At 47.1% G+C, this 14,312-nt stretch overlaps 1 protein-coding gene across 1 annotated transcript in view; it reads left to right on the plus strand.

Moving 5' to 3' along the window:
* The first annotated feature begins 10,442 nt into the window (after positions 1 to 10,442).
* LOC130273041 (macrophage mannose receptor 1-like) overlaps positions 10,443 to 14,312 on the plus strand; it is a 276,050-nt gene continuing 272,180 nt past the window's right edge. Inside the window, exon 1 of the mRNA XM_056519198.1 lies at positions 10,443 to 10,601. Within this exon, the coding sequence (XP_056375173.1) occupies positions 10,523 to 10,601 (79 nt within the window). The 5' untranslated portion in view covers positions 10,443 to 10,522. The remainder of the gene's footprint in view (positions 10,602 to 14,312) is intronic.

Below are 14,312 nucleotides of genomic sequence, written 5' to 3' on the forward strand. Positions count from 1 at the left end.
AAATTCAAAATCATATATTTCAATGGTCTCCTCATGCTGCCAACACCTCCATGCTGTGTCATTCAGCCACCATATGGTCTCCTCATGCTGCCAACACCTCCACGCTGTGTCATTCAGCCACTATATGGTCTCCTCATGCTGTCAGCACCTCCACGCTGTGTCATTCAGCCACTTTATGGTCTACTCATGCTGCCAGCACCTCCACGCTTTGTCATTCAGCCACTATATGGTCTTCTCGTGCTTCAGCCTCATCCAACCTGCGTCATTCGGCCACTATGTGGTCTCATCATGCTGCCAACACCTCTACGCTGTGTCATTCAGCCACTATATGGTCTCCTCATGCTGTCAGCACCTCCACGCTGTGTCATTCAGCCACTTTATGGTCTCCTCATGCTGCCAGCACCTCCACGCTTTGTCATTCAGCCACTATATGGTCTTCTCGTGCTTCAGCCTCATCCAACCTGCGTCATTCGGCCACTATGTGGTCTCATCATGCTGCCAACACCTCCACGCTGTGTCATTCAGCCACTATATGGTCTCCTCATGCTGCCAACACCTCCACACTGTGTCATTCAGCCACTATATGGTCTCCTCATGCTGCCAACACCTCCACACAGTGTCATTCAGCCACTATATGGTGTCCTCATGCTTCAGCCTCATCCAAGCTGTGTCATTCAGCCACTATATGGTGTCCTCATGCTGCCAACACCTCCACGCGGTGTCATTCAGCCATTATATGGTCTCCTCATGCTGCCAGCACCTGCACGCTGTGTCATTCAGCCACTATATGGTCTCCTCATGCTGCCAACACCTCCACGCGGTGTCATTCAGCCACTATATGGTCTCCTTATGCTGCCAGCACCTGCACGCTGTGTCATTCAGCCACTATATGGTCTCCTCATGCTGCCAACACCTCCACGCCGTGCGAATTTTATTCGCGAATATCGCATATTCGCGAATTTGCGAATATTCACGAATATAGCACTATATATTCGTAATTACGAATATATATTTTTTTTTTTCACAGTACACATCACAGTGATCATCCCTCTCTGCTTCCAGCTTGTGTGGTGTAAAGAAGGCTCTAATACTACTGTGTGAGACTGGTGTGCTAATTTTCGCATATGCAAATTTTCTCTTATACTAATTTTTGTATATGCTAATTTTCGCATATGTAAATTTTTGCATACGCGACTTTTCGTATGTGCGAAAATAAAACGAGAATATTACGAATATGCGAATATTCGTAAATATATGACGAATATTCGTCCATATATTCGCGAATATTCGCGAATTCGAATATGGCCTATGCCGCTCAACACTAATGGTGTCCTCATGCTGCCAACACCTCCACGCTGTGTCATTCAGCCACTATATGGTCTCCTCGTGCTTCAGCCTCATCCAAATTGTGTCATTCAGCCACTATATGGTCTCCTCATGCTGCCAACACCTCCACGCTGTGTCATTCAGCCACTATATGGTCTCTTCATGCTGCCAGCACCTCTAAGCTGTGTCATTCAGCCACTATATGGTCTCTTCATGCTTCAGCCTCATCCAAGCTGTGTCATTCAGCCACTATATGGTCTCCTCATGCTGCCAACACCTCCACGCTGTGTCATTCAGCCACTATATGGTCTCCTCATGCTGCCAACACCTCCTTGCTGTGTCATTCAGCCACTAAATGGTCTCCCCATGCTGCCAGCACCTCCACACTGTCATTCAGCCACTATATGGTCTCCTCATGCTGCCAGCACCTCCAAGCTGTGTCCTTCAGCCACTATATGGTCTCCTCAAGCTTCAGCCTCATCCAAGCTGTGTCATTCAGCCACTATATGGTCTCCTCATGCTGCCAACACCTCCATGCTGTGTCATTCAGCCACTATATGGTCTCCCCATGCTGCCAGCACCTCCACACCGTGTCATTCAGCCACTATATGGTCTCCTCATGCTGCCAGCACCTCCAAGTTGTGTCATTCAGCCACTATATGGTCTCCTCATGCTTCAGCCTCATCCAAGCTGTGTCATTCAGCCACTATATGGTGTCTTCATGCTGCCAACACGTCCACGCGGTGTCATTCAGCCACTATATGGTCTCCTCATGCTACCAACACCTCCACGCAGTGTCATTCAGCCACTATATGCCTATATGCCTTCAGCCTCATCCAACCTGTGTCATTTAGCCACTAGTGATGTCGCGAACATAACATTTTCGGTTCACAAACCGCGAACGTCTGCAAAAGTTCACGAACCGGCGAACCGGGCGAACCGCCATTGACTTCAATGAGCAGGCGAATTTTAAAACCCACAGGGACTCTTTCCGGCCTCAATAGTGATTTAAAAGTTGTTTCAAGGGGACTAACACCTGGACTGTGGCGTGCCGGAGTGGGATCCATGGCAAAACTGCCATGGAAAATTACATAGTTGATGCAGAGTCTGGTTTTAATCCATAAAGGGCATAAATCACCTATTATTCCTAAATGGTTTGGAATAACGTGCTTTAGCCCCCTTTGGGCAGCACATAGAGCCCCCCTTTAGGCATCACATAGTTAGATTCCCCCCTTTAGACAGCACATAGATTCCCCCATATTAGGCAGCACATAGTTAGAGCCTCCCTTTAGGCAGCACATAGTTAGATCCCCCCTTTAGGCATCACATAGTTAGATTCCCCATATTAGGCAGCACATAGTTATAGCCCCCCTTTAGGCAGCACACAGTGGGATTTGAACACAAGGCCCCAGCGCTGCAAGGCGGCAGTGCTAACCTCTGAGCCACCATGCTACCCTTAGCATACATCTAATATCCACGGTTGCAAAAATGGACAGAGATGTCAGCAGAGAGTACCAGAAAAATTAGGCATGTACACATGTCTGAAAAATTTGGTATTGTTGCAGCCGCTTCTGTAGCAGCGGCCATAAAAATTGCAGCACCATAACAAGTGCAGCAGCAGAGGCCTGAAAAATTAGGCACGTACACATGGATGAAAAATTGGGTATTGTCGCAGCCGCAGCTGTAGCAGCAGCCAGAAAAATTGCAGCACCATAACAAGGGGAGCAGCAGAGGCCAGAAAAATTAGGCATGTACACCTGGCTGGAAAATTTGGCATTGTCGCAGCCGCTGCTGTAGCAGCGGCCTGAAAAATTTCTGTTTGTTTTGCCAGGCAGAAAGTGCCCTAAAAGATTGCGGCTTGAACCCTAGTTGGTGGCGGATAAGTCACGCAAGTCATCCGGCATTCAGAGTTCAAATACAGCAGCGTGTGAATCATTTTTAGGCCAAGGCAGGTCATCTGATCAGGCCTTGTTCAGTCAAATGTATCGCCCAGTGTCAGTCCCTTCGGGATCCATCCCTCATTCATCTTAAGAAAGGTGAGGTAATCCAGACTTTTTTGACCAAGGCGACTCCTCTTCTCAGTGACAATACCTCCTGCTGCACTGAAGGTCCTTTCTGACAGGACACTTGAAGCAGGACAGGCCAGAAGTTCGAGCGCAAATTGGGATAGCTCAAGCCACAGGTCAAGCCGGCACACCCAGTAGTCAAGGGGTTCATCGCTCCTCAGAGTGTCGATATCTGCGGTTAAGGCCAGATAGTCTGCTACCTGTCAGTCAAGTCGTTCTCTGATGGTGGACCCCGAAGGGCTGTGGCGATACGTAGGACTTAAAAAGCTCTGCATGTCCTCCATCAACAGCATGCCTGTACAGCTTCCTGTCCTTGCCGGCGTGTTTGTGGGAGGAGGAGGAGGATTACTTTCACCTCTTCCCCTGTTAGATCCCTGTTGTGCTTTGACATGACCCTTATACGCTGTGTACAGCATACTTCTTAATTTATTTTGGACCTGCTGAATCCTTTCCGCCTTGCTGTAATGCGGTAATATGTCAGGCACTTTATGTTGATACCGGGGGTCTAGTAGCGTGGACACCCAGTACAGGTCGTTCTCCTTCATCCTTTTTATAAGAGGGTCCTTCAACAGGCACGACAGCATGAAAGACCCCATTTGCACAAGGACGGATGCCGAGCTACTCATGTCCCGTTCCTCGTCCTCAGTGATGTCAGGGAAGGCATAATCTTCTTCCCCCAGCCAAGTACAACACCATGGGAACCAGATAGGTGACAAGGAGCACCCTGGGATGCCTGCTGTGGTTGGTCTTCCTCCTCCTCTTCAAAGCCACATTCCTCCTCTGACTCCTCTTCCTCACAATCCTCTTCCAGCATTGCCGCAGGTCCAGTAAGCGATGCTGATAAGGCTGTTTCTGGTGGGGATGGTGTCCACAACTCTTCCTCTTCACGCTCATCTACTGCCTGATAGTGTTGAGCGGCATAGGCCATATTCGAATTCGCGAATATTCGCGAATATATGGACCAATATTCGTCATATTCGCGAATATTCGCATATTCGTAATATTCTCGTTTTTTTCGCATATGCGAATATTCGCGTGTGCGAAAATTAACATATGCGAAAATTTGCATATACAAAAATTAGCATAAGCAAAAATTTGCACATGTGAAAATTAGCATATGCTAATTTTCGCATATACGAAATTTCGCACACCAGTCTCACACAGTAGTATTAGAGCCTTCTTACACCACATAAGCTGGAAGCAGAGAGGGATGATCACTGTGATGCGTACTGTAAAAAAAAACAAAAAAAAAACCGAATATTCGTAATTACGAATATATAGCGCTATATTCGCGAATATTCGCGAATATGCGATATTCGCGAATAAAATTCGAATTGCGAATATTCGCGAGCAACACTACTGCCTGATCCAGCACTCTTCGCAGGGCACGCTCCAGGAAGAAAACAAATGTTATGATGTCGCTGATGGTGCCTTCGGTGCGACTGACCAGGTTTGTCACCTCCTCAAAAGGACGCATGAGCCTACAGGCATTGCGCATGAACCTCCAGTAACGTGGCAAAAAAATTCCCAGCTCTGCAGATGATTTCCTAGCACCCCGGTCATACAAATATTCGTTGATGGCTTTTTCTTGTTGGAGCAGGCGGTCGAACATTAGGAGTGTTGAATTCCAACGCGTCGGGCTGTCGCAAATCAAGCGCCTCACTGGCATGTTGTTTCGCCGCTGGATATCTGACAAGTGCGCCATGGCCGTGTAGGAACGCCTGAAATGGCCACACACCTTCCTGGACTGCTTCAGGACATCCTGTAAGCCTGGGTACTTGAGCACAAAGCGTTGTACAATCAGATTACACACATGTGCCATGCACGGCACATGTGCCAACTTGCCCAACCTCAATGCCGCCAACAAATTTGTTCCATTGTCAGAAACCACCTTGCCGATCTCCAGTTGGTGCGGAGTCAGCCACTGGTCCACCTGTGCGTTCAGGGCCGACAGGAGCGCTGGTGCGGTGTGACTCTCCGCTTTGAGGCAAGTCAAACCCAAGATGGCGTGACACTGCCGTATCCGGGATGTGGAATAGCACCTGGGGAGCTGGGGGGTGCCGGTGATGTGGAGCAAGACGCAGCAGTGGACTCGGCCGAGGATGTTATTGAAGAGGATGGAGTAGGAGGAGTAGAGGAGGTGGCAGCAGGCCTGCCTGCAACTCGTGGCGGTGTCACCAACTCCTCTGCAGAGCCACGCATTCCATGTTTGGCAGCCGTCACCAGGTTTACCCAATGAGCAGTGTAGGTGATATACCTGCCCTGACCATGCTTTGCAGACCAGATATCAGTGGTCAGATGGACCCTTGCCCCTACACTGTGTGCCAGGCATGCCATAATTTCCTTTTGCACAATGGAGTAAAGGTTGGGGATTGCCTTTTGTGCAAAAAAATTTCTTCCGGGTACCTTCCACTGCGGTGTCCCAATGGCTACAAATTTTTTAAAGGCCTCAGACTCCACCAGCTTGTATGGTAAAAGCTGGCAGGCTAGCAGTTCTGACAAGCCAGCTGTCAGACGCCGGGCTAGGGGGTGACTTTGAGACATTGTCTTCTTGCGCTCAAACATCTCCTTGACAGACACCTGACTGTGGGCAGATGAGCAGGAACTGCTCAAGGCGAGAGACGGAGAGGCGGATGGTTGAGAGGGGGAAAGGAGGGCAGCAGTGGTTGACCTGGCTGAAGATGCTGGACCAGGAGGAGGATGGCGGCTTTGACTTTGTGTGCTGTTTGTACTGACGTGTTGATCCCATAGGCGTTTGTGATGTGACATCATGTGCCTTCGCAAAGCAGTTGTGCCTAGGTGGGTGTTGGACTTCCCATGACTCAGTTTCTTCTGGCACAGGTTGCAAATGGCCTCGCTGTTGTCAGAGGCAGACACACAAAAAAATGCCACACTGCTGAGCTCTGCGATGATGGCATTCTGGTGGTCGCAACAGCATGCGTTGATTGGCATCCCGTCTGGCTGACCCGGGTGCTGATGCATGCTGTCTGACTGTGCCACTAGCTCCTTGCGACGACCTCCCCCTGCTTCCAACTCGTCTCCTCCTCCTCTCTGTCTCCCCATCTGAACTTTCCCCCTCTTCTTCTCTTCTAGCGGGCACCCACGTGGCATCCATGGACACATTGTCATCATCAACACCTTCACCGCTATCTGACACCTCAAGAAAGGAAGCAGCAGCGGGTAAACATCATCATCACACCGTACGTCCATGTGTGTAATGCTGCCTGACTGAGACATATCCCTGTTAACTACATCCTCTGGCAATAATGGTTGTGCATCACTCATGTCAAACTGATGTGTAAATAACTCCTTGAAGGATCAAGTAAAGCTGCTGTGGTGCTAGTGTTGGTGGTGGCGGCAGGCGGGCAAGTGGTAGCATGAGAGGTGCCCGAAGCTAAGCTAGAGGAGGATAAGGAAGGTGCATCAAGGTTCCGAGCGGAAGCTTTAGTAGATTGGGTGTCTTGTGATAGCCAGTCAACTAAGTCCTCAGAACTTTGGGGGTTCAGGGTACGTGGCCTCTGAACACTGGCCATTCTAGGGCCAAAGGGAATCCCAGCACCACGACGGACCCTGCGGGGTGGCCTTCCTCTGCCTGTCATTTTTTTGGTTAAATTTACACAAGTGTCACACCTAATGTGATTTGCACTAGGGTGACACAATTTGCCTTGCAGGCAAGAAAAATGGCAACTGTGACATGAACTAACAGTGACGGCTGATTTTATTTAACAGCCAAAAAAGGTATTTTTTTTTAATTTGCGCAACTGTCACACCTAATGTGATTTGCACTAGGGTGACACAATTTGCACTGCAGGCAAGAAAAATGGCAACTGTGACATGAACTAACAGTGACGGCTGATTTTATTTAACAGCCAAAAAAGGTATTTTTTTTTAATTTGCGCAACTGTCACACCTAATGTGATTTGCACTAGGGTGACACAATTTGCACTGCAGGCAGGAAAAATGGCAACTGTGATGTGAACTAACAGTGACGGCTGATTTTATTTAACAGCCAAAAAAGGTATTTTTTTTACATTTGCACAACTGTCGCACCTAATGTGATTTGCACTAGGGTGACACAATTTGCCCTGCAGGCAGGAAAAATGGCAACTGTGACATGAACTAACAGTGACGGCTGATTTTATTTAACAGCCAAAAAAGGTATTTTTTTTAAATTTGCGCAACTGTCACACCTAATGTGATTTGCACTAGTGTGACAATGAGCAAAAAAACTTGCCAGCGGAGTTCCCCTTTTATGCAGTGGTCCCCAACCAGGGTGCCTCCAGCTGTTGCAAAACACACGGACTGATATATTTCAGCCCTTTGAATACTGTAGTTGTTGGTTGCTTTACAGAAAAAAATCTTGCCAGCGGAGTTCCCCTTTTAAGCAGTGGTCCCCAACCAGGATACCTACAGCTGTTGCAAAACATACGGACTGATATCTTTCAGCCCTTTGAATACTGTAATAGTTAGTTGCTTGAAGGAACTTAAGTTTGATTCTGGAGTACCCCTTTTAACCAGCGGTTCCCTCCCAACCAGGGAGGGTTTTGGGTGCTGTCCTTAAAGCAGATGTTACACTAGTGCTTTAGGAGTAAACTGGACCCTGAATACACCACCTAGCAGCAACCTAGCTATCGCTTTCCCTATACAGCAGGAGCAGCTTCTCTAACCCTCCACTTCCTAAGCCTGCAGCATGCTGAATGAGGCTAAAATGGCGTCCGTGCAAGAGGTAGGAGGGTCTGGAAGGGAGGGACTGATGCTGATTGGCTGTAATGTGTCTGCTGACTCTGACTCACAGGGTCAAAGTTTACTGCAATGTTAAAGTATAGGGGGCGGATCGAACTTCACATATGTTCGCCCGGCGATGCGAACGCGAACATGCTAAATTCGCCAGAAACTGTTCGCCGGCGAACAATTCGCGACATCTCTATCAGCCACTATATGGTGTCCTCATGCTGCCAACACCTCCACGCTGTGTCATTCAGCCACTATATGGTCTCCTCATGTTTCAGCCTCATCCAAGCTGTGTCATTCAGCTACTATATAGGTCTCCTCATGCTGCCAACACCTCCACGCTGTGTCATTCAGCCACTATATGGTCTCCTCATGCTGCCAACACCTCCATGCTGTGTCATTCAGCCACTTTATGGTCTCCCCATGCTGCCAGCACCTCCACGCTGTGTCATTCAGCCACTATATGGTCTCCTCATGCTTCAGCCTCATCCAAGCTGTGTCATTCAGCCACTATATGGTGTCCTCATGCTGCCAACACCTCCACGCTGTGCCATTCAGCCACTATATGGTCTCCTCTTGCTACCAACAACTCCACAATGGGTCATTCAGCCACTATGACTATGACATCACGGTCACGTTCCCTCAATGCAAGTCTATGGGAGGCGTCGTGATGGCGAAAACAGCTGGCCACTGAAGTACCCCATCTAATATGGCCATCCTGTACATTGTAAAATGATGTATATCTGGTACTGTACTTATGGTATACTGCATAAATTAGCCATAAAGACAATTCAGTTTCACTTAGATAAATATTCTGACCATGGGGATGATCTAAAAAAATTTTCATTGTGATTCAGTATTTATTAATAAGTATTTATCCCACTTCATTTTTATGTTAAACCGAAACTACTTTGTCCAATGCAGTGGTGCCTCTATGGGTGCTGACTATTTTGTACGTTGCTTAGTAGGAAGAAATGTATTTCTTTGATATATGTCACCCTTTCTTTTACAATATCTTCTGACGATTTCAAAATCATTTGGACATCAGATATGGTGGCCATGGCGGCTATGTTCAGGATTTGATCAACAATCGAGGACCATTGAAATTTACTCCGAAACAGGTTACCTATCTAGATGTCAGATTACAAGTAGCAACTGATCAAATCGTGACCTTAACTTACTGTAAACCAACTGCAGAAAACATGGGGCTTCATGCACGCTCATGTCATCCTAAACAGTCAAAAATCTACTAATTGAGAAATACATTTGTTTAAGGAGGAACTGCTCTACATATGATGTATAAGAAGAAAAGTGAAGACCTGTCACATAGACTCATACAAAGAGGCCCCAAGAGACTTTTGAACAAACCTTTTTAGAATCAGTTTATTGGTAGGGTCACACATAGTGCATCCGCAGCATATTTGATGCTGCGGATGCACTACTGACTCCTACTGACTCCCTAGAGTGAACCTCCCGCTGTGCCTGTGCTTGTAGCAGCAATCCACCACTATGAGCAGACACACAGGGATCTGTGCGCATGTGCAGTTTACTTACAAACATTGCGGTGACTCCACCTACACCCTGAGCTAGGCCGAGAGCGGCCACGATGTCTGTGAGTACACTACGCATGTCAAATACCCTGCAGATGTGCTATGTGTGACTCTAACCTAAAGGGGTACTATAGAGAAAGAAAAATTTCAAATCAACTGGTTCCAGAAAGTTTACGTATTTGTAAATAACTTCTATTTAAAAAACTAAAGCTTTCCAGTACAGTATTCCTTGGAGGAAGTTATGTAGTCTTTTCAGTAAACTGTGTTCTCTGCTGCCACCTCTGTCAGGAACTGTCCAGGGCAGGAGAGGTTGGTTATGGGGATTTGCTTTGGTTTTGGATAGTTCTTGACATGGACAGAAGTAGCTGCAAAGAGCACCGTGTCTGACCAGAAAGTCTACAGGACTGCCTGCAGAGTATGCAAATCCTTCTTGGAAGTAGCAGCTGGAGCATTTAGTGGGGAACCATGAACTTTTAAACTACTCTATAAATAGGAATATGCTAAATCAGCCGATTTATACTTTTTGCCACAAAAAAACAACACAAGAAATGTTGTAAATAATTCCTAAGAAATCAACAATGACGCACCCAACTGAACCCAAGCCAGGTAGGATATGGGCAGAACTGTGACTTTGTGATAAAGTACGTGAATAAACAGGAAGAGATACAGTATTAGCTTATGTATGCATTTAGGACAGGAATGCTCTGGTTGCTTTATTGTCCCATGTGACAGGATATTATATATGTTATATACACACCACATATTAGACTGACACACTATTCCTATAGAGGACTGTCATCGGACTCATCTGAGTTCTATTCATACTGTCCCTTTAAGAACTGAGATCTGATGAGAAATGAGATATCTACAATGACTTTCTTCACATTACTTGTTCTTCTATGTCTACTGTGGCCATCCTGCCTGCTGGGTGAGTAATCCTGTACTTACATTTTTTATAGTGGTGGTTATTGATATGTCTGGACATCAGAGCAGCATTTGTGACCCATATATTATCTTACAGAGGTTGTATCATCACATACACTATTATATCCCAGAGGTGGACTGACACCTATTGGGGCCCCTGGGCAAAAGAAGATCATGGGGCCCTCGTATGCCCATTCTTTATAGACATCTTCCTGTACAGTCTGATGAGGGTGATAGTACTGTGGCTGCTGTCATCACACTCCTGTCACTCTTAGGCAGCCTGTACATGCTGAGATCTCACAGTGACAGGATTGTGGCCACCACATTCCCATTGGGATAGAATAATCGCTCCAGTATGTGATGTCCAGAAGAGAGTTGCCATGCTGGAACTGCCTCAGTGACAAACACTGATGGAGAAGGTGGAGTCAGCGCAGCCAGGCTTCGGGCACTAGAGAGGAAGGCGTCTTCCAATACCTAAAGCTTGGCTGTGCTGACTGTTCAACACCCCCCCCCCCCAACCTCTCATGGTAAGTGTAGGCAGTACAGCAGTGAGTATAGGCAGCAAGTGTATACAGCACAGCAGTGAGTACAGGCTGTAAGTGTAGGCAGCACAGCAGTGAGTATAGGCAGCAAGTGTAGGCAGCACAGCAGTGAGTACAGGCTGTAAGTGTAGGCAGCACAGCAGTGAGTACAGGATGTATGTGTAGGCAGCACAGCAGTGAGTACAGGCTGTAAGTGTAGGCAGCACAGCAGTGAGTACAGGCTGTAACTGTGGGCAGCACAGCAGTGAGTAAAGGCTGCAAGTGTAGGCAGCATAACAGTGAGTACAGGCTGTAAGTGTGGGCAGCACAGCAGTGAGTACAGGCTGCAAGTGTAGGCAGCATAGCAGTGAGTACAGGCTGCAAGTGTAGGCAGCATAGCAGTGAGTACAGGCTGTAAGTGTAGGCAGCACAGCAGTGAGTACAGGCTGTAAGTGTAGGCAGCACAGCAGTGAGTACAGGCTGTAAGTGTATACAGCACAGCAGTGAGTACAGACTGTAAATGTGGGCAGCACAGCAGTGATTACCAGTAGTAAGTGTAGGCAGCACAGCAATGAGTACAGGATGTAAGTGTAGGTAGCACAGCAGTGAGTACAGGATGTAAGTGTAGTCAGCACAGCAGTGAGTACAGGCTGTAAGTGTGGGCAGCACAGCAGTGATTACCAGCTGTAAGTGTAGGCAGCACAGCAGTGAGTACAGGATGTAAGTGTAGGTAGCACAGCAGTGAGTACAGGATGTAAGTGTAGGTAGCACAGCAGTGAGTACAGGCTGTAAGTGTAGGCAGCACAGCAGTGAGTACAGGCTGTAAGTGTAGGCAGCACAGCAGTGAGTACAGTCTGTAAGTGTAGGCAGCACAGCAGTGAGTACAGTCTGTAAGTGTAGGCAGCACAGCAGTGAGTACAGTCTGTAAGTGTAGGCAGCACAGAAGTGAGTACAGGCTGTAGGTGTGGGCAGCACAGCAGTGAGTACAGGGTGTAAGTGTAGGCAGCACAGCAGTGAGTATAGACAGCAAGTGTAGGCAGCACAGCAGTGAGTACAGGCTGTAAGTGTAGGCAGCACAGCAGTGAGTACAGGATGTATGTGTAGGCAGCACAGCAGTGAGTACAGGCTGTAAGTGTAGGCAGCACAGCAGTGAGTACAGGCTGTAAGTGTAGGCAGCACAGCAGTGAGTACAGGCTGTAAGTGTGGGCAGCACAGCAGTGAGTACAGGCTGCAAGTGTAGGCAGCATAACAGTGAGTACAGGCTGCAAGTGTAGGCAGCATAGCAGTGAGTACAGGCTGTAAAGTGTGGGCAGCACAGCAGTGATTACCAGCTGTAAGTGTAGGCAGCACAGCAGTGAGTACAGGATGTAAGTGTAGGTAGCACAGCAGTGAGTACAGGATGTAAGTGTAGGTAGCACAGCAGTGAGTACAGGCTGTAAGTGTAGGCAGCACAGCAGTGAGTACAGGCTGTAAGTGTAGGCAGCACAGCAGTGAGTACAGTCTGTAAGTGTAGGCAGCACAGCAGTGAGTACAGGCTGTAAGTGTGGGCAGCACAGCAGTGAGTACAGGCTGTACGTGTACGTTAGTGTGAACCCCCCCCCCTCCCCAAACCTGAGAGTGAGGGGTTTAGGTGGTGTCTGGTATCATGGATAAAAAAAGATGTAACAGCAGAATAGTGAATGCAGCTTTGGATGTAATTGTAGGATAAGGCATTGTATAACAGCAGATTAAGGACTGTAGTCTGGAGGTGACTGGAGGATAAGGTATATAAACCAGAATAGTGAGTGCAGCTCTGGAAGTGGCAGGAGGTGAAGACATGGTGTAACAGCAGAATAGGGACTGCAGCTTTTAAAGTGACAGCAGTATAAGACACAGTGTAACAGCAGAATAGTGAGTGCAGCTTTGGAGGTGACAGGATGGTGAGACATGGTGTTACAGCAGAATAATGAATGCAGCTCTGGAAGGGACATGAGAATAAGATATGATGTAACTGCAGAATGAGGAATACAGCTTTGGAGGTGACTGAAGTATTAGACAGAGTGTAAAGGCAGAATAGTAAATTTATGGACACACACCTTACTTCTCTCTGTCTTTCTCTGTGCAGTGAGGATTAAAGCGTACCTGTCAGATCCCACAAAAAATAAATAAATAAAATAAAAACAACTGTTATATGTTATTCAGTACCTAACCAATATTTCACTAAAATAGCATATTACAGCTGCTCAATGTCTTTTCAATTATCTCAAAGGGAGGGGGCGTGTCCTTCTCTTGCCTGCACTGTGATGACTCCTCCCCCTGCTTCACTCTACTGACTCACTGCTCTTGGCAGCCCTGCTCTGTACCCCTTTCCTCTCTGGTTTTAAGCTGTACTCACACACACGCACACAAACACACACAAAGAAGGAATGATTAAAGGGACACTTTTTAAAGTTTTTTTTAAATCAACTGGTGCCATAAAGTTAAACAGATTTGTAATTTACTTCTATTTAAAAATCTTAATCTTTCCAGTACTTATGAGCTGCTGTATGCTACAGAGGAAGTTGTATTTCTTTCTGGAATTCTTATCAGTCTGACCACAGTGCTCTCTGCTACCACCTCTGTCCATATCAACAACTGTCCAGAGAAGGAGAGGTTTGCTATGGGGATTTGCTCCTACTCTGGACAGTTCCAGACACAGACAGAGGTGTCAGCAGAGTACTAGAGATGAGCGAATCGAAACTGACGAAATCGAATTCGTTCCGAATTTCATGAAAAAATTTGATTCGGACCAAACCAGAACTTTGACTCGATTCCAAAAAATGAATTTATTCATTAGCAGCACCCCTGCGATCGCCCTATATAATGTACAGATGCAGACGTGTTTCACCTGTGCTCACATCCCTGCAATAGATAGGACGATCGCATATGTCCTCAACTGCAGGTACTACTGCTCCCAACATGGAGCACACTCTGCTCCATGCTGGGAGCTGTAGTACCTGCATTAATAGACAAATCGCAGCGGGTGTCACTATATATATATATATATATATACCGATTAATCATATTTCAGGCAGAGAGCTGTGAGTGGCTGGAACCATCTGGCCAATCACAGCTCTCTGTGGGAAATGTGAATAGGTGTATATATACATCAGTGAGGGGACCATAGAAGAGCAGCAGGTTGGGTATTTATAAAGCAGTTTACCCTAGTTTTCTTG

The sequence above is a fragment of the Hyla sarda genome, chromosome 5 (genome assembly GCF_029499605.1).
Source record: "Hyla sarda isolate aHylSar1 chromosome 5, aHylSar1.hap1, whole genome shotgun sequence".
In the NCBI taxonomy this organism is placed as follows: Eukaryota; Metazoa; Chordata; class Amphibia; order Anura; family Hylidae; genus Hyla; species Hyla sarda.